Source organism: Armigeres subalbatus, chromosome 1 (genome assembly GCF_024139115.2).
Source record: "Armigeres subalbatus isolate Guangzhou_Male chromosome 1, GZ_Asu_2, whole genome shotgun sequence".
In the NCBI taxonomy this organism is placed as follows: Eukaryota; Metazoa; Arthropoda; class Insecta; order Diptera; family Culicidae; genus Armigeres; species Armigeres subalbatus.
In genome coordinates, this window is record NC_085139.1 from 35,543,614 (window position 1) to 35,563,783 (window position 20,170).

A 20,170-nucleotide genomic window follows, 5' to 3' on the forward strand; every position below is an offset into this window, starting at 1 on the left:
TAATGAATTCTTTCACATATTTCAAAAGTAAACCACTTAGTTTGTATTGACAATCTCTAAGAGATTCGAATTTATGGTCCAATTTTATGATATTCAAATCTGATGGTCCAAATACAAAAGTTGGACAGCTAGAAGCATAGATTACCCGAAATTCTCTTTTCTTGAAATACATGATATGAGCTATGTTCGACTCCAAAAGCTCTCCTCACAGTGATCAAAGGATATATACTTACATTAAATGCTTGCCATATAACACGCATAGAGCCTTCTTTGGTCGGTTGCCGGATCAAATTGGTATCCTCCATTTCTTTATCTATGCTGTGCCGACATATGCTTGTGTGTTTTCCTTTGGCTGGATTAACTGTTAATCACTTAGTAGTAAAATTAGTTATGAAACAGAAAATGAAAAGATTAACCAATAACTGAACAAATTATCATCTAGTTCACATATCGATTCTAAGACCCTAACGCACTATACGTCTTACAGTTAATATATTTGTGAATTACTGTAAAGTTACTAGATGAATTTCACAACTTTCCTTGTTCATGAAATGCCGAAAGCAATATTTATACATAAAACATGAGTTCGTCTATGTTCGGATCAGCATGGCATGAAAACGACTGGATGAATCCTCTTCGTTCTTTTAGGAAACCTGTTCGTTATAATTTTCGACGGATTTATCGAATATTTGCTTATTTCAAAATCCCGAGTAAAACTACTATGCAGGACAAGGTCGGGTCAAATAGTTTACAATAAATATCAAACTACAAAGACATGTAAAAGAATATTTGTTATTTCGGTTCATCGTCCAAACATTGTAAATCTGAATATTCATCTAAATAGTCTCGTTAGTATATACATAGTGTACAATTATGCGATAGACATAAATGAAAAAAATCAGAGAAAGAATATTTCATCAACGCATAGCAACAGTACATTTTATAGTGAATCATTGGTATTACCAATACAAATCTAGTATTCAAATAGGAAGCAGAAGAGGAGTTCAAGGAAACTTGATTTGGTTAATATGCAATACAAACGTGCTTAGCTTAAATGGTGCCAAACTTGAACAATTTTTTTTTGCTGTTATGTGTAATTTTACCTGATAAAGAAAATGAGCGATGTTCCAAAGTTTTCAAGAACACGCCTCTAGTTCCTGTTTCATCTCGTTCGAGTAGTATTTTTGTGACCCTTCATAAATCCCAGGCCTCTATGCATTTTCCTGTTATACCTATTTTGTTCTTGAAATTAATTCCTCAGACATTTGAACCAATTGGCCTTATTACTCTGAAGTCTATAGTGCTTCATGATGAAAAATATATATTTTTTCATATAATTCAAACCGAAACCACTACTCGTGATTCATGCGTCTACGTCATTTTTTTTTACGTTCCTACCTAGTAACATACATCGTACCTTATGCCGCGTATTTCTTTTGCATTTGTAAATAACGGTCACGTAAGCTGTAGAAAAAACATTTTCGCAGTAATTTTACGTCTTTTCACTTTACTGGAAGTGTTACTTCATACATCTCAGCTTTCTACATCACAGCTGTTCTTAGTAAATTCATCAACATCTTCTAACACATCCTCATCGAGCAATCAACGTTCCACAAGTTCTAGTTTTCTCTTCATCTGCAACAATTTGCATAGTCTTGGTGAACTTGATAGTTCGGTCTAACTTTATTGTCACCATCTTCTAGCAATTGGCAGCATATGTTAATAATCATTTTAACTTTGTTTTATTCAAAGAAATTGTGATATTGCCTGATTTTCTCAACATTTGAACGGAACCACCGTCCTTTCTGCACCCCGTTTATTTGATTCTTATGATTCTTAAGGGTGAATAGCTAATGGGCCCTCTTTAGCCGTGCGGTAAGACGTGCGGCTACAAAGCAAAACCATCCTGAGGGTGGCTGGGTCCCATTCCAGGTGCCGGTGTAGGCAAATTTCGGATTGGAAATTGTCTCGATTTCCCTGGGCATAAAAGTATCATCGTGCTAGGCTCATGATATACGAATGCAAAAATGATAACCTGGCTTAGAAAACTCTCAGTTAATAACTGTGGAAGTTCTCAATGAACACTAAGCTGCGAGGCGGGGACATAATGTCATTAAGAAGAATAAGAAAAAAGAAGGGTGAATAGCATTGCGATGTATTGTTTGGCGTGGCCGTATCTTTCGATAGTATTTCGCCGTGTAAAAGTACTCGTTTGAGAACATTACAACAGCCACGCAGTGTATCACATCTAGAGAATCTGAACATATCATACGCCTTGCTTTTGCTATCTATCGCAATACAGAGTTGCCCCTTTAAGCATAAATTGGTTTTCAAGTTACATGCACTCTGGCATTACATCAAAGGTATTTTCAAATTTACATCTACATCATTTATGATTTAGTCCTCCCCATGATAAATACTCGACTATATACACCTTAAATCACTTGATCTTAAAGTATACGCATGTTTTTTTTGACTTCTTTTTTTTAGCATCCCGCATTCAAACCTTCATGAAATGGAGCCGATTTTCTGGGTACACATTTACTTTTGTTCAATTTCAGCACAGTTTTGAGCCTCTTTAGGTTCACCATAGTGTTTGCAACACATAGCTGCCCTGGCACACAATCACTTTGGGTCATATATAACAAGTTATTTTGCTTATTTCAGTACAGCACACAGCTGTTTTTTATGTCTCACAATTGCCCTTATTCATATAGCAGCCAGTAACTTATATTAACATAACAAACATTTGCATAGCAAAGTTGCCCTTCTCCACACAGCCGACGGTTACTTTGGCAAAGTTGCCTCTCTCACATAGCACACAGTTGCTCTCCATGGCACATTTGCCTCTCTCAAATAGCACACAGTTGCTCTCCATGGCACACAGTTGCCTCACTTCACATAGAACACATTTGTTCTGGTCTTCGCATCTGCATTACTCCACATTGCACACAGTTGCACTCTATATAGCCCATAGTTGCCTCTCTTCACATAGCACACAGTTGCTCTCCGTGGCACAGAAGCCTGACTCTACATAGCACACAGTTGCTCTCCCTGGGACACAATTGTCGCTCTTCACATAGCACACAGTTGCTCTCCTTGGCACATCAGCCTGTTTCCAAATAGCACACAGCTGCTCTCCTTGGCACACAGTTGCCCAACATGAATACATAAATACATACCATACATAAAATCAAAACTGGTATGTTTAATCATTCAAGGACAGGAACCATAAGTTTCAAATGAATTTCGTCGATATCAGTAGCCTGCATGAAGACTTCCTAAAGGTATATTCAATGAGCAAACGGGAACAGTCTCACATGACGTCATCATACTTCGATAAATTTTCAAAACCACCTTAGTTGCCACATTAGTTGTATCCCTTCACTTTTTCATACTTCAATTCCCTGTCTCTAGTTCATATGTTTTTCATGTACCGTACATATTTGAATTATATGTTCAACTTTTCTCATTATATCATCATTTTCCATCCAAATCCCTAATTGATTTGCATTCGGACGCGGCTGGCGCCAGTATTGCCTTCCATAGAATATTGGATTACCAGTATCTACACACTGAGTATGATAACTAAACCCGAGTATCATCTGCTGGTAAATAATGGAGTAGCAATCGCGAGCGGTCAATCATGCTCTTGCTCATGTTCAACTTTTCACATTATTCAAAACACATACAATTACTGCAATCAGCTGTATCATGTACTTTTATTTAGCGATCACTATTCCAGATGAACAAATTACATTAACAATGATGTTGAATAGATGTACATCCTTTTTATTGGACATAATAAAAGATATATTAAGAAAAACTTTCAATTAATATTTGTGGAAATGTTAATAAAACTTTTACAATTCATCAGGTACCTCACCTTTTCTTCTCCGCACACTTTTCCAAATTAAAAAAATCAACAAACGAAATATAATAGGCTGATTGCCTGTTATTTTGATAAAGAATCGAGGCAAATGATCGTTAACTTCATTAACCCAAGCGTTAAACATCAGTCAAAATGTTACATCTAATACCCAGTGAAGAAAGTGCGTATGTCAAAAAGTTCGAAAAGTTTATTTTTTTTATTTTTTTTGGGGGAAATTTAAATCGCACCAAAACTTTGCCAAAACATGCCTAGACGACTTACGTCGCGTCGTTAACTGTACGCAACGTACACCACAACTAACTTTTGATACATTTTGTAGAACAAAATTGATACTCATAAAAACCACGGCAATCGAATAAAGTAAATCCGAAATTCACTACCTACCTTCATCTCACTCAATTTATTTTCACCACTAATTTCACCGAGAACATTTGTCCTAATACACAATTCTCTAGTATTAGTTCAGGCACTAAATTGATAAAAAAACACAAGAATGAAAAATAATTATTTTTCTCCTCGTCGCCAAATTGTAGTGTCGGATGACTTATAATTAAAACACGTTTTATTGACACTGTCGTCGAAACTAAATTAGGTTTTATTGCTTGGCTACTATGATCTATGATACTGCATTTATTTGAACTATAAGCGTGACGTATATCGGTAACGCATCGTAACCGATCCTACAGCACTGAGATGGCAACCAAAGACATATCCTGTCGTGGTGGTATCACATGTTGACTATTTTTGTTTGGTGCCGCGTTACATATCTGGCATTGACGCACTAATTTACGGCATTTGCATGTGATCCAACGGACATCGTGTCTTGGAGCCTTGAATGGTAGTGCAGTCAGGCAGAGGCCTTTTCATCAGTGATAATGATGTGAGTTCTCTTCTTTTCGGCAATACTTTTCTGATGACGTGACGCTGAGTCGTAGCCACGCTTACATTTAGCTAGCTAGGCATTTATTGAAAAACAAAGTATTCAAGATATTCGTAGGGAATCGACTGCTGGATTCACTGAGTAGAAGTTTTTTCAAAACTAGGAACGTGGTGCCAGTTTTATTTTGTCATGCCTCACTTCGAAGAGCAATAATAAAAAATACCACACATTATAATTATGGTATATAAACAATCTTATAACGGCTTCATTCTCGATAATTTTTACAAACAGATAGGCAATAGGCGTGATGAAGCTTTAGCTTTCCACCGAAAAGTGAATCCTATACCTGACCTTGATTAGAACTTAATAGATAATCGCCGTAATTAATCAACGATAAAACTACTTGTTAGAACAGTTTAAAGCTATAGGAAACCTTGACAAAAAACCCAGATTAATCCACCTAGCGGTGATGGCGCCTTTCTCGCGCAAAAAGGTAATAAATGTAGCCTTTACGCTTACACCTCGATGATGTACAAGAAAGGCAAAACAGTTACACCGTCTAATGGTATGAAAGAAAATTCACACTAGTAGACGACAGATGGCGATGCCAAAAGTTTCTCGAATTTCCTGTGTTCGAATTTTGACTTTCGGACAATTTCACAGTACTATGAAACTGAACGAAGAGCATACTTACGCCTAAATGCGTGCAACACGAGCATCTTTATAGTACGATGAAACTCTTAATGGGAGCAAGCCACGGATAAACTTCAAAAATATTCATAGATGCAAGGCATTTTTCATAACACATTATTGTTCTATGTGACTATGTCTCATCACTATTTTAATATTATCTTTTTTAGGCGATTCGCAATTATTATGAAATTCAATAGTGATCAATAGCGTTTTAGTCTCTGTCGGATGCAACTTGTTGCAAGAAAATCGGTTAAGAGTTACTATGTGAAAAATTGGCTAATGTTTTTTATAGCATTTTGTGCACACACATACACACACACGGACAGACAGACATTTGTTCAGCTCGTCGAGCTGAATCGATTGGTATATAATACTATGGGTCTCCGGAACTCTTATCAAAAGTTCGTTTTCGGAGTGAAATGATAGCCTTTCGGTACAACTTTGTTGTACGAGAAAGGCAAAAATATAATGGAACAAACTAAGTGCTTTAGCAGTTTCCACTTTTACATTATACAACTTACATTGAGTTTGTAGTGTCGACACAGCTTAAAAACATTGACGAAACAATGACTTAGGTAAACAAAGTGATTTGACGAACGCATAACCTACACTCAGAGCAAACAAAGTCAATTAATTTTCATTCTGCATAAATAAAAGTTAAAAAATAGAACACTAATTCGCAATATTTTTTTTATATTTTCAATGTGGTCACAAAAAGCTAACACATTAAATAACTTATAATTGTACTATATGACTTCTTCAAACCTTCAAACTATATGACGCCTTCAAACCACATCAGATGCTTCTAAGGCAAAAAAGAAAACATTGCATTTTAAACATTGCTTTTAATAACTAGAAAAACGTTGTACTAGAAATCTTGAAATTATCATTTTAGCCTTTAATCATTGACTAGTTTGCATTCAATTACATTTTGCATTAGTGTCGAGTCGATTCCAAATCCGAACCTCACTTCACCCCATCCTTATCCTACCCCATGGCGTTCAAGTGGTCTGCACGGACTCTTCTGCCATTACCCTCTCTATTATCGGCTTTGGATTGACTTGCGCTCTCATTGCCCCACCAAACGCTGCAAAATGAAAAAAAATGAAAATATGTGTCCATTGGAATTTACCATTTAAACTTTCTTGGACTAAGTTAAAGTTGTTGTAGGTACATAAAATGTACAACCCTTAAACTATGCCAATTGGTAGGGGAACGGTTCGGCACTTCCACCCATAGCTCCTATTTCCATCCCATCAAAATCAAAGCAATGAAAAGGAATTTTGTTTGTTACTTATTTTTGTGATTTTTTCATCAGTGAGCACGCGTGTTAGCAAAAAGAAGCGACGAGATTGGTGCTGTATTTCTTTGTTTTGTGATGAGATGAATATATGTTCAGTGAGATGGAAATCGGAACAGTTCCCCTATATAGTCAGTTTTACTAAATTAATCAATCGCCGAAAATACTCGATTTTTCGCCTAAGTTTACGTGCAGCGGTTCCAATTGAAGATATAACAATTAAATATGAATGAATGTTTGTTTCTTTTTACGTACAGAGTAACACAGGGCCGTTATTAAGCATTTTGTACGTTTCAGCCGAATCTCAACTACATAATACTCATTCGTGGAATATTCTTAGGCTTTTGATACACCTTAGTGTAATAAGGACAAAATAAAAATAAATCGTTTATGTACTGCTCCATGTAATTTATTTCGCAAAATAAACCTTGAAATTAAAACTAATGAATGTAATCCACTCAGTCAGTAAATCATATCCTGGGACTGTGTCCATCGGTTAAGTGATATAAATAGTCTGCAATCTGTTTCCTAATATTACGCCCGGTCTTTTTCCTCACGGAAACCACACTCGAGATTTAGTTAGCGCTCTCACACGCATCCACCCAATCGTTGTAAACATCGACCGGTTCCGAGAGAAAGTTTATCGACGTCTGGTAGTCCTCCATACAAACCCGGCAGGTAATCCGCGCCGAGTTCCGACTCTTGTCCATCTTTACCTCGCAGGACTTTTCGTGGTTGCAGAACGGGCAGTTGAACTGTTGATCCAGTGGTTCGATGTTTTTGCGCTTCGGCGGAGGCTTTCGTTTCGACTTCCGACGTCCCATGTTGGCAGAAGCGCTGGCTAACTTCTTCCTGTAATGTGTTCGTGGAAGTGCTAATTTTATTCACCGTTTGGCTAGAATTCTGTTTGTTTATACCTTCACGACGCGCTGTTGGATTTGGTGCGATGATGATGGCTGCCCGCGACGCTTGTTACAAATTTTGACAACCGAACTTGTCAAACGAGCTTGGAACATGGCTGTACTATTTGATGTTGTCTTGAATTTCACGATCCAAAAATGTGAGTGGTTATCGATAGAAACGATAAAAATCCATTTATCAACATCAGCTGTATCATAACAATATCAATTTTTCTTTGTAATTTTTGCATTAATTAGGTTCCAATTTAGATTAATTATTGGTCCAAAGGATTATGAATATTATTCCCATTGCTCGAGGTAAGAATATTTATGTTTCTCCGTTTAATTCAAGTTTTATAAATATCTTAAAATCGCTCACATCGCTTAAAACTCAATAATGCAGTGGCGTAGCTTATATCAACTTTAGGAAGGGGCTCCTCTAAAACTATTTTTTTCTCCAAATCATTGTTCACGGAGAAACTTCAATATTATTAAGGTGACCAGACGTCCCGCGTTTCGCGGGACAGTCCCGCTTTTTCGCCATTTGTCCCGCGCTGAAAAGAGTCCCGCGGAATGTCCCGCGTTTCACTTATTTCAAGATAATGTCCCGCGAAATAAATATTTAATAAATAGCAGTAATTTAGTAAACGTTCTTCAAGAACTTATAAGATTTTGAAAATTTATTATATTGATTAATGGTTTTAGATTTTCGTCACATACAAAGCATCGCTCCAGAGGCTTGATGATTGGTCTTTCACCCAAATGCAGTAATAAACAGAGTAAGGAAGAGCTAAACAAATTTGTTTAGCTCTTCCTTACTCTGTTTGTTACTGATGATAATTTTATTTAAGATGTAAGAAATATAATTTGGACGCAGAAAAGCGGTTTCTCGACAGGTTTCTCATATTATCATCAACGTCATTTGTATCTTCCCGTCTCCCATAAAATTATAACTGTGGTAGTGCAACGCCGAGCGGCAGCACAAGCGCTCACTTAAAATTAAAATGCGTTTGTCCCGCGCTGGCACAAAATATGTCTGGTCACATTAATATTATGTACTTATTAATGAGTTATTTTTCTCTGCTATCTCTTTCTCTGTTGAGAAATTTACCTATTTTTCTTAAGTTAAGCATTATTACTAATAAAATTTATTAATGAGTTATGCCGCTGAACTTAAATAAATGGGTTTACTTTTCTGCTCACAGAAAGCGTCCCTTCCCTCCCATGCTTAAATGTTTACTATATAAGTTAATTTAGTGTAATCTAAAATATTTTGTATTTCCGCAAAGTGGCTTTAATATCAACCCTACCACGGATAACAACACTGAACATCGGAACAATCCGAACAATGGCAACTACCCAACAGAAACCGATCGAAACAGCGATTCACGACGGTCTTACCGCAAAACTTTCACCAGTTCATCTGGAAGTGGTCAACGAATCCTACATGCATAACGTCCCAAAAGGTTCCGAAACGCACTTCAAGGTTCTGGTGGTGTCAAAGGAGTTCGATGGGCTTCCACTTATCAAGGTTAGTCCTCAGTTTAAATCGTTTCCTATTAATGTATTAATGTTCCGTCACATGAAACCTTTCCCTTTAAAGCGCCACCGATTGGTAAACGATATCGTCAAGGACAAACTGGCGGGCAACTTCGTGCACGCCCTATCAATCGAAGCCAAAACGCCTGCTCAGTGGGATGAGACATACAAGCTGGATCCCAGTCCCAATTGTCGCGGCGGATTTGGGAAATGAGCTTTCGGAATGGAATAAACCTGCTAGTTTCTATTATTACAGTTATTGAACCATGGAGTTGCTTTATTCACATGGTAAATCACATCAAAGGCTGTACGTATCCAGACGCAGTTTGCCATCGTTTTCGGTGAAATACATCATATCCGCCATGGTTTGCTCGCAGATCATCTCCTCCACGCGTTCGTGCATCTGTGGGAAACCAAAAAAGCTTATTAATACATTGAATTACAGTGACTAAAAAAACAGTGTCGTCAAGTGTCAGAATTGGAACAGAATCGTCTGTCAGTTCCATACAAAAACGAGCAGGAGACCTGTCAAACGTGGCACATGACGTTACTCTTCTTATAGGACTCTACCTTGAATAATTGTACCATAAATTTTTTACAGTCCCATGTAGATAGGAAATCAAGCAAACATGGGACTTTTATGAATTTATGGACAGTGTTGTAGCTTTGGTAGACTTTATTCTATATAGTATATACTTCTTTACAACACTTACGGCTTTGCACGGAAATTGTTGATGCACCTCGGAATTCTTAAAATTTGGTCCAAAATTAACGCTGATCGTCGCACTCTTATGAATCGATATTGCCGGATAGTACGCTCCACCATACAGATCCGTAAATGCTTCGCCCTGGCAAATACCATTTTTGAAGAAGTATATCTTACTGTCCGGCAGCACCTTCAACGTCTTGAGCGTTTCCGTTACCCTGTCCTTCTCCTCGTAATACAGATGGCTCTTGAACTTGACCAACGGTCGATCCTTGAACGTACTCGGAACGTGTCCAACGTGATTCGACTCCGGAAGCACTATCATGAAGCCGAGAGTATCGCCGACTCCATACCCGTCGCTGTAGTGCTTTCCGTGAGATTCGTGAAAGCGGGTTCCCTTACGCGAGCGCCACGAGTAACCGAATTTGTCGTAGCCCAGCGGAGCTTGAAGGTTTGCGTACTCTTGACCCCAGCCAAGCCGACAGGCCGATCCTTCTGGCATCTCCTCGACTGTCGCTTCCCAGTACCAGCAGCCACGGGTGACATCTGCAGAAGAATAGATGAAAGAGAAAGAAATAAAGAGTTAAGATTAATTTTCCGACTATTAGAAACTCGTTCACTCGAAGAGGATGCTTCAACTCATTCAGCAACTACGTTAAAAGCATTTAGCGGTCCTCGAAAATGCAGTCCACTACTTTCGAATTCCGTACCAAACACTAATAAATAACCAGCGAAACCAATACCAAATTTTCAAAACGACTTAGGAGCCGTACACTAATTACGTAATCATTTTTTATGGGGTTTTCAACGACATACAAATAGGCACCCGTGCGATGTAGGCGAGGACTACGATCGTTCTGCCAGCGTTCTGTGCGATAAGTGTCGTGAGTGGTACCATTTCGAATGCGTGGTCGTCGATGACAGTGTGGCCGAAGTCGTCTGGTACTGTGGAACCTGCCTAGGCGAAAATCGTTCCATCCGTGCTTCTTTGGGTGGGAACCAATGGATGGAAGCATGGGATTTGCTCCCCAACCTCAATGTGCACAGTCCGAGAGCTCTAGTATTTTGGATAGTCGATAACGGCGCTGGCCACGTCCTCACGATTATCGGGGATGGGAAGGAATTGATGATGCAGTCACTCGCCCACTGCAAGCCGAGAACACCTCTGCACTCGCCACGAGTTCCTGCGGAATTTTATTGGGATTTTGGGGTTACCTGTTAGAACTAATCAAGTTGTAGATATAGGGATAGAAGATGGAAACAGTATGAAAGCCCATTTCCAGTTCTAGCAATTGCTAGAACATGAGAAATATATGAAAAGATTCAAAGTAGGAGGAATGGAACGGGCCTGGGATTGAACCCACGACCTCCTGCGTATGAGGCAGAAGCAGTAGCCATATGACCACCAAGCCCGTAATCAAGAACAAAGGCTTTCGTAAACTCCACGAACGTAAAAACCCGTGGGGAACGGTGGCAGACAGTGAAAAGGATCAACCTATGTCCGCTCTGCCTGTACGACCACGGAGATCGCTCATGTCGAATAAGGATGCAGTGCAAGGTAGATGGATGCCAAGAAAAGCATAATGCTCTTCTCCATGGACGTTCTGGAGGATTATCGCGAGTACAAGCGCAGTGCTGTCCATGGTGGACAACGAGCTAGCGGAAGCGCTGGGCGCAGATGGTCCAGTAGAACCGTTGCAGATGTGCTGGACGAACGGTGTACAACGTACAACAAATGAAATACAAAACATGTTATGTTCGAGGAAAGCTATGATAAGGTTTTGCCTTTCTCGTACAACAAAGTTGTACCGAAAGGCTATCATTTCACTCCAAATTCGAACTTTTGATAGAAGTCCCGGAGACCCATAGTGTTATATACCATTCGACTCAGCTCGATGAGCTGAACAAATGTCTGTCTGTCCGTGTGTGCGTGTGTGTGTGTGTATGTGTGTGCGTGTGTGTGCACAAAATGCCATAAAAAACATTAGCCAAATTTTCACATAGAAACTCTTAACCGATTTTCTTGCAACAAGTTGCATCCGACAGAGACTAAAACGCTGTTGATCACTATTGAATTTCATAATAATTGCAAAAAATAGATAATATTAAAATAGTGATGAGACATAGTCACATAGAACAATAATGTGTTATGAAAATGCCTTGCATCTATGAATATTTTACAGTTTATCCGTGGCTTGCTCCCATTAAGCGTTTCATCGTACTATAAAGATGCTCGTGTTGCACGCATTTAGGCGTAAGTATGCTCTTCGTTCAGTTTCATAGTACCATGAAATTGTCCGAAAGTCAAAATTCGAACATAGGAAATTCGAGAAACTTTTGGCAGCGCCATCTGTCGTCTACTAGTGTAAATTTTCTATCATAACATTAGACGGTGTAACTGTTTTGCCTTTCTTGTACATCATCGAGGAAGCGTAAAAGCTACATTTATTACCTTTTTACGCGAGAAAGGCGCCATCACCGCTAGGTTGATTAATCTGGGTTTTTGTAAAACATACAGCAATTTGATCAGAGAAGAAGTTTCATACTACATTAGGCTTTCAGCGATCGTGTACATACACGCACGTTTCACTCACACTTTTACTCGGTTTGTTTGCAACCACGAGCAGCTGTCACGGCAAAATCAAATGGGATTGTTTGCAACCACGAACCTGCGTTCGTGTTGGTGAGAAATGTCGGCGAGACCCTAATTCTCACAACTTGCTGATAACATGTCAATTTTTGATATTTGTTTGGTTTTTTGAGATGTTTCGTTTTACATTCTCACAACATGAACATGTCTACAGGAAGATTTTACGAACAATGTCATAACATGTTAATTTTTTGACATTTGTTTCGTCAGAATATATTCCACAATGATAGAAGTTTAACGTAATTTCAACATCTTTTAAGATCAATGTTATGAACGTTCTTCATCGACCCTGTTGTTAATCGACAACTCGTTACTCGCCATACTGTTTTTCTTTTGCAGATTCGAGAATTTGTTTATATATCAATTTCAAAATTATACTTCGGCATAGTTATATTTTCCTTCAATCAATGGCGCATGAATTTAGGAGAAGTAAAATGAAAAGTTAGCCAATGAAACATGAGCCGCATATAATGTTTCGACCGAGACTTCGAAACAAATTTGATTTATTTATTCAGTTTGTATATGTTTATTAATATTATTAAAATGGTGTTCATCATTTCAAGCATGCTTGTTTTCATTCGTTTTTTGTATAAAATTTATTTCTTTGAAAATAGCGGGCTTGGTAGTCATATGGCTACTGCTTCTGCCTCATACGCAGGAGGTCATGGGTTCAATCCCAGGTCCGTTCCATTCTCCTACTTTTTATCTTTCTCTTTATTTCTTATGTTCTAGCAATCGCTAGAACTGGAAATGGACTTCCATACCGTTTCCATTACTATTCCTATACCTTCAACTTGAGTATTCTAACAGTAATCTGCTAGAATTGGAAATGAACTATAGAGCTCGTTTCCTACATCCAATTAGAAATTCCATCAGTTACCTTCTCCTATCTATCACATTGGCAGCTCGTTAACCAAGACGAACCCCTGCCTCTCCAACCTAACCCAGAAATTCCAACAAATTCCGCATGAACTCGTGGCAAGTGCAGAGGTATATTCGGCTTGCAGTGGGCGAGTGATTGCATCATCATTTCCTCCCCCTTCCCTACATTGACTTGCATTCTGACGTGGCAGGCGCCAGTATGACCTAACAAATGAGATCACCAGTACTTGTACATTGAAGATGTGTGCTAGTCCCAAGCAAACATCTGTTGGTTCCCTGTGCAAGAACAGCTGATCTGGTCATAATGGAGTAGCAACTACGAGCAGTCAATCAAGCTCAAGCTCAAGCTAAAATTTATTTCTTTGAACGTGTTGATCAGCATTTATGTTTTGGTATTCAATTTGACAGAACCATGTTGAAAGTCGGTTACTGAAAACATCCTTAGTACTTAAGTTTAGTCTTGTGAATGTGCAATCAAAAACAAGGTTGCAACTGAAAGATGTTGAAAATATCGATAATTTTAGCGCTGTTTGGGTCGGGTGAAAGTAATCAAAACAGTTTTTCATTCCAAAACGTAACATACTATATGTTCGAAAGATGTATTTTTTACACTCATACAACAAACCGTGTTACTTGGGTTGTTGCAGGCTCACACCGTGCATAGGTTGGATCACCCTGCTCAGAAGTTGGATGCTAGGAAGCTAGTTCAGGAGTTTGCACACCTCGAGCACATCGGTATCGATCGTTACGAGAAAGCTGCTCCGAAGATCTTGTTGGGAATCGATAATCTCCACCTCATCGCCCCGCTAGACTCCTTAGTAGGAAAGCCTGGAGAGCCAGTCGCTGTTCTGTGCAAGTTTGGATGGACAGTGTGATGTCCACGTACAAACGTCGTAGGCAACGTACGTTTCCATCACCATCACATGCACTTGTGAAGAATGCAGTTAGGCGGATAAAAGGCTTGACGACGCGATAAAACAGCATTATCAGCTCAAAGAAGTCGGATTATCGCCAATACGCCTTGAATCGAAAGAGGATCGGCGAGCTCGTGAAATATTGGAGAAGACAACCCGGAGGGTGGGCTAGAGATTCGAGACTGGACTGTTATGGAAAGAGGACGAGATCCAATTTCCGGAAAGTTTCAACATGGTCATGAAGCGGATGCGAAGTCTGGAAGGTCGAATGAATCGAAATCCGGGGGTACGTGAAGCCCTGCAGAAGCAGCTGAATGACTACATAGTCAAGGGTTACGCACATCACATCACTGAACGTGAATTGAGGAAGACTCCGAGGAATCAAGAGTGGTATTTGCCACTGAACTATGTGGTCAATCCGAAGAAACCTGACAAGGTGCGCTTAGTCTGGGACGCAGCTGCGAGGGTGCAAGGAGTATCATTAAATGATAAGTTGCTGAAAGGACCGGACATGGTTGCAGCACTATCGGCCGTGATTCCGTGAGCGACGAATCGCATTCGGAGGTGACATGAGGGAAATGTTTCACCAGGCCTTAGTTCGTCCGGGTGATCGGCAGGCACAGCGGTTCCTTTTCCCAGATCCAAATGGGGAAGTGGAAATCTTCGTGATGGACGTCATGATTTTCGGTTCGAGCTGCTCACCCTGTTCGGCACAATTTGTGAAGAATCTGAACGCCCAAGAGCACGCTGGTGAAGGTGAAATTCCTGAAGCGGCGGATGCTATCATCCGGAAACATTACGTCGATGATTACTTGGATAGCGCGGATACTGAAGCGGAAGCAGTGAGAAGAGGAGCCATGCCAGAGGAGGTTTCGAGATCAGGAACTGGGTCAGTAACTCGAAGGAAGTTTTGCGGCAGCTCGGAGAGGCGGATAGTACGGTGAAGTCGCTAGAAGTGGACAAGGGTAGAATTCTTGGAGTGCTCTGGGATCCTGAAGAAGATGCTTTCGCATTTTCCACGGAGATTCGGGAAGATCTCCAGCCATATGTTTCTTGCTACATTGTTAATTCACGGGAGGATCATAATGAAGGATCTGTGGCGTCTACGGCGCAGTCATTCACTATTCGTCGAAGCGAAGGCGAAGGTGGTACCGTTGCAGTACTTGTGCACTCCGAGGAAGGAGTTGGAAGCTGCGGTCCTGGCCAATCAACGTTGTATGACACTAGACAATACGTTTACACTGCTGGCTTAAATTTTCAACGTGACGGTTACTATATAGAACTCATGAAATCAATGTGAACTCGAATCGTGGAAAACAGGTTATCCGAGGCTTTTGATAAACCCTTCAGGGGCCGTACACATATTACGTAAGGGTAAGCACTTATGGGGGGAGGGGGGATCGGCCAATATTTTACGCTTCATATAAATAAAAAATTCTTTTGTATGAAAATGGGAGGGAGGTCGAAAATCCCGGATTGCACAACCATGTAATTGTTGTATTTTTAGTTATTTTATAGTTCCTATGAATGGGATCAAGACTGTTTCTGTGGATTTTGCGTAGCTACATACTTAAAGTTAGCGTGAGGATTCGACTAGGAATTATAGAGTTGAACTAGGGTTTAAATGCCTTATCTACATACGAGAATATCCTTCATTTACTAATGCGTGCAGTTTTTGCAAGACACTGGCAGCTATAGAAAGCTTTTAGTAATAGTGATAATAATACAACATAAAATCTGGCCAAGTTCTAGTTACATAAAGAAAAAGACTATTACGGGAACGTTATTATCACGCCAGTGTTATATGAACCTTCTTTACCAGTACAAGCATGACGTAAATTGTAAACGCTTCCCATGACCCATATACCCACTATTCAATTTACTCACAGTGCGTGCTTCGGGCCATACAGTATCCTTTATCTCCGGTGACCGCCAGGCGATCCTCCGACACCTTCATCTGCGGTGCACGATCGTGCAACGCTATCAGCCCGGCGTTTGGCGACAGCACCCTGTACAACCAGCCGGGAATGGGTTTCCCTGCCCAATCGGCACTTTCGTCGAATTCCTGCCGGAACGGTGCATGTGGATCCGGTTCGGCCAGAATGTACCGATATCCGTCCTTATTGAAGGGATGTTCCAGCGGATACCCATGGGCCGGGAGTTTCACCAGCGATAATTCCGTTCCTACGCGACTCTTCTTCCCAAGTGCTCCGCCCTGGTCACTGTTGGGGAACTTGCGCTTCTGTTGACGACCGACCTTGGCCAAGTTTTGTGTACCTAAAATTAGCGAAGCATAATCATTATTAAATCGAAGGTCATACTCACGAGCTCCCACATACAATCATCCATTTCCGTTAGGGGCAATGATGCATACGAATACCTAAAGTGGGTACTCCCTGTCCCTGTATCTACCGTTTATAGAATACGCTTATCAAAGTGTATACACCCGACCTTTCGTGGTTGCGTCAGAATAATCCAGAAAGATTCGCACGAAATAAAAATATTGACAGCAATGCACTTTGCGACCACTGTTCATCTACCGGAACATCAACTGCTTGTTGCAGACGTGTCGATTTTCTTTCGACTAAATTTTCTTGCTTTTCCAACACTGCTATCGCGACTATCGCACTCTATTTGCCTTCTCCATTCCAATTTGAGGCATTATTTACTTTTCCCATGAAAACGAATGCATTTTTTACCATCGCGAATCTACGAAACCTACGAAACTGATTGCAAAGGCAAAGCACAGTAACAAAACGCAATTCAAAAAAGCTCTGGTAAGTAACGTTACCAATGTTACTTACGAAGCTTTACTGCCGTTATGTTCTCGGCGTTCTGCAACAGCTGAGGAAAGCTCGATGTGTTGAATGCGTTATACAATAAACTACAGAGGCGTTTCTAGTTCGGATTCAAGTGATCGGCTTAAAAATTTATTTTGATATGCCGCCTTTTCAACAGGATCACTTTTAAAACGCTGTTGTTGGAAGGCCCAAAAGTTCGTATGATGCTTGCAGCTAATAATATCAGTCGGAGTCAACAAAAATCTTCATCTTATCTCTCATCTTCTTTACTTATATATAAAAATAAAATGGTCTGTGTTTGTATCCGCATAATAAACTAGAAAACGACTGGATGGATTTTCTTCATTTCTCCAGCAGATACGTTCGTTGTAGTTTCCGACGGGTGTATATTTACTCATGCGAAAATTACGAGTAAAATCGAGTAAATAGTTAAAAACTAAAATCAAGATTCGTAGGTAAATTTCGCATGGTCAGTTCACAACGCCTATGTAGGGCGTATGCCGGGTCAACTAGTTTGAAATATAATCCAAATTTAGTTCGTTTTCTATCGATTCAAATTACTTGAGGGCAAAAAATAGCATAAAACCTCATTTCAAAATAAATCGATTTCGGTTATAAAGAACATTATCCAACGATTTTAAGTAATCAGTATACTGCCCCTATTCGCATAAGCGTCCCATGTCAGTTTTCTTCAACTTGAGAAATATGCCGTTGAATTTTTCAAACTCGTTTCACATGGAGAAATTCAAAAAAATCTAATAAATCGATAAAATAAGCAATCTTTCTAAAAATTTGGCATAATATTCTTCATCGTTATACATTGCTATCAAACTATTAAATGGACCATAATTACATTGATGTTTTGTACGAAAGTGTATCAAAATGTGGAATGTGACTGTTATGCGAATAAATAGCAAGATGGGACAACACAAGTGGGTTTTGATTTTCAAATCTCTAGAACAAAGCCTATTATTTTATTAGTTTTTCTTAAAGATGAGTTCATTTTAAGCTTATTTCTGAAAGAAAATCAAAATTGTCAAAAATCGATATGGGACTCTTATGCGAATCGCGGCAGTATAACCATGATCACAAACAAATTCAAGATCCTAAATCAGGGGTTGCATTGTGTTTTTTGCCTCGAACCACGAATGTGAACTGTCGTACGAAAATCGAGTCGAGATACCCAATAAGGCCCCAATAATAACGGGAATCCACCTATGTTCGGAGTATAGATCATGTTGGAGAGGTTAATCAAAACAATCCACAGCAGTTACCACAGATTTTATCACATTTTGAACCTGAGTTAAGTAATATTGCCTCAATGTCTGACAACATGTTTATAATCGAAAATAATACATACTACCAAGCATACTACAATCAATGATTTTCATAAGATTATTAGCATTACTGTTGCTTATTATGAATCATTTAAAGATACATTATATTAGTGCGTTTTGTACATGTTACATACATGTTGCAGTACCGCTACCAAGTAAAAACTGGTTGTGAAATAAGGGTACAAATTGGAAATAAACAATATCCTGATTTTTTCGGCCTTTCTATTTTATCACTACAAAATGATATAGGGAGTGATAAAAAAAAAAGTAACATTACATTTTTTTAATGTGCAAAGCAAAATACTTAAGAAAAGCGATACCTTAATATAAACTTCATCGCTTATTTAGTACTAACGTCAATAGACGGATTACTACTCACCCTGCGCTGTAGCTTCATCGTAATTTGGCTTGATCTGATTCAAATCCTGCGCTACCAGCCCATACATCTGCCCATCAGCGGTCTCCTCGTAGGAAAACACTGAATTTATATCCTTTAGCAGCGTCCTTTGCACCGTGGCGTACCACGATTGGGTCGACCGCCGGCTCATCGTCGTCATCGATTCCCAGTAATGGTCCATGAAAGGAATAATATCCCTGTCCTTGCTGAACATCACCTTCGGTTTGCCCTCCTTGATCGACGTTTGCTGCAGGTTGGCGATCGCCGTCATGCACATCTGAGGAATCGTGGCCTGGGTTTTCCGGAAGCTCTCCAGCCCCGTCACAGAACAGTTCTTGCAAACGAACACATAATTCATAATGAATGGCACCAGGCGACCCAGCTGGAACCCGATGCAGGATTCATGGAACCAACGGCTGCACGTTACACACAGCAGTTCCACTATGTTGAGATTCCTTTCTTTTCCACTGCAGGAGAGATTGTGTAAACAGAGAAAGAAAAAAAATATCGGTGAGAATGAGAGCATTATGCTATGATTGTAAACAACTTGAAATTTAGGTTATGTCATAGTAATTAAATCTATTTTACTTTTTGATAATATTAAAAATAAATTAATTAAGAGATACGATTGTCAATCGCATTTAAAGTAACTTTGACATACCAATAGCAGTTGCCATATTTATCCTCGGTTTTGGGGGAATTTTTGCCCGATTTGGCATCGCCATCATCCATGTTGAATAACACAACAGAAAAATTGCTTTTTCACTATGGGGAACTAATAAAACACATGCAAAAATACACTTGGCACATGCACCACACTAAAAACACAAAAATCAACTCCAAAAATAGATAACTTTAATTCAAATTTAATACTTTTCCAGAGAAAAATCAATGTCCGACGCGATCGCCAAAAGCAACCCAAGCGGACCAGACAGCAGCGCAGCATAAAATCTGATTTATGCTCTGCCATCTGTCATAAAACATCAGCGACCTGGAACGTCGCGAGAATGGATAATTTTGTTTAAGGCCCGTATTCATTATACTACTAAATAGGGAAAGAGGGGCGCTCCTATAGAACAGTACACTAATAAAAATCCACACATTTTTATTGGCAAAACTATAAAGAAATTTCCAAATAAATTTTATGTGTGCGTTAATAACCACTCGCTATGGGAAAATCCACATAAAGGTTATTAGTTAATAAAAGTTATGTGTGTTTCCACATATACGCTATGCGAATTCACATAGCCGTTATGTGGGAAATGCTATAGTCAAAATTT

The 20,170-nt window shown here is 39.4% G+C and overlaps 3 protein-coding genes across 4 annotated transcripts; 1 reads left to right on the top strand and 2 right to left on the bottom strand.

Annotated features, from left to right (window-relative positions):
* Positions 1 to 7,152: 7,152 nt before the first annotated feature.
* On the bottom strand, positions 7,153 to 7,807 carry LOC134224227 (transcription elongation factor 1 homolog). Its single transcript, XM_062703544.1, has 2 exons — positions 7,683 to 7,807; positions 7,153 to 7,617 (listed from the first exon to the last, which is right to left on the bottom strand). Exon 2 carries the CDS (start codon positions 7,587 to 7,589, stop codon positions 7,341 to 7,343), a length of 249 nt encoding a protein of 82 aa, XP_062559528.1. The 5' UTR covers positions 7,590 to 7,617; positions 7,683 to 7,807; the 3' UTR covers positions 7,153 to 7,340.
* Positions 7,808 to 7,829: 22 nt separating this feature from the next.
* Positions 7,830 to 9,467, top strand: LOC134224221 (bolA-like protein DDB_G0274169). The gene is made up of 3 exons (XM_062703532.1): positions 7,830 to 7,982; positions 8,954 to 9,195; positions 9,268 to 9,467. The coding sequence occupies exons 1-3, from the start codon at positions 7,958 to 7,960 to the stop codon at positions 9,415 to 9,417; spliced, it is 417 nt and encodes a 138-aa protein (XP_062559516.1). The 5' UTR covers positions 7,830 to 7,957; the 3' UTR covers positions 9,418 to 9,467.
* On the bottom strand, positions 9,445 to 19,845 carry LOC134224210 (set1/Ash2 histone methyltransferase complex subunit ASH2). 2 transcript variants are annotated; one of them, XM_062703511.1, is made up of 5 exons: positions 19,552 to 19,845; positions 18,873 to 19,357; positions 16,243 to 16,632; positions 9,917 to 10,455; positions 9,445 to 9,606 (listed from the first exon to the last, which is right to left on the bottom strand). In XM_062703511.1, the coding sequence occupies exons 1-5, from the start codon at positions 19,620 to 19,622 to the stop codon at positions 9,502 to 9,504; spliced, it is 1,590 nt and encodes a 529-aa protein (XP_062559495.1). In that variant the 5' UTR covers positions 19,623 to 19,845; the 3' UTR covers positions 9,445 to 9,501. The 2 variants fall into 2 exon arrangements, with proteins under 2 accessions (XP_062559495.1, XP_062559503.1); XM_062703519.1 differs by lacking the exons at positions 18,873 to 19,357; positions 19,552 to 19,845 and adding an exon at positions 16,695 to 17,098.
* Between the last annotated feature and the right edge of the window lie 325 nt (positions 19,846 to 20,170).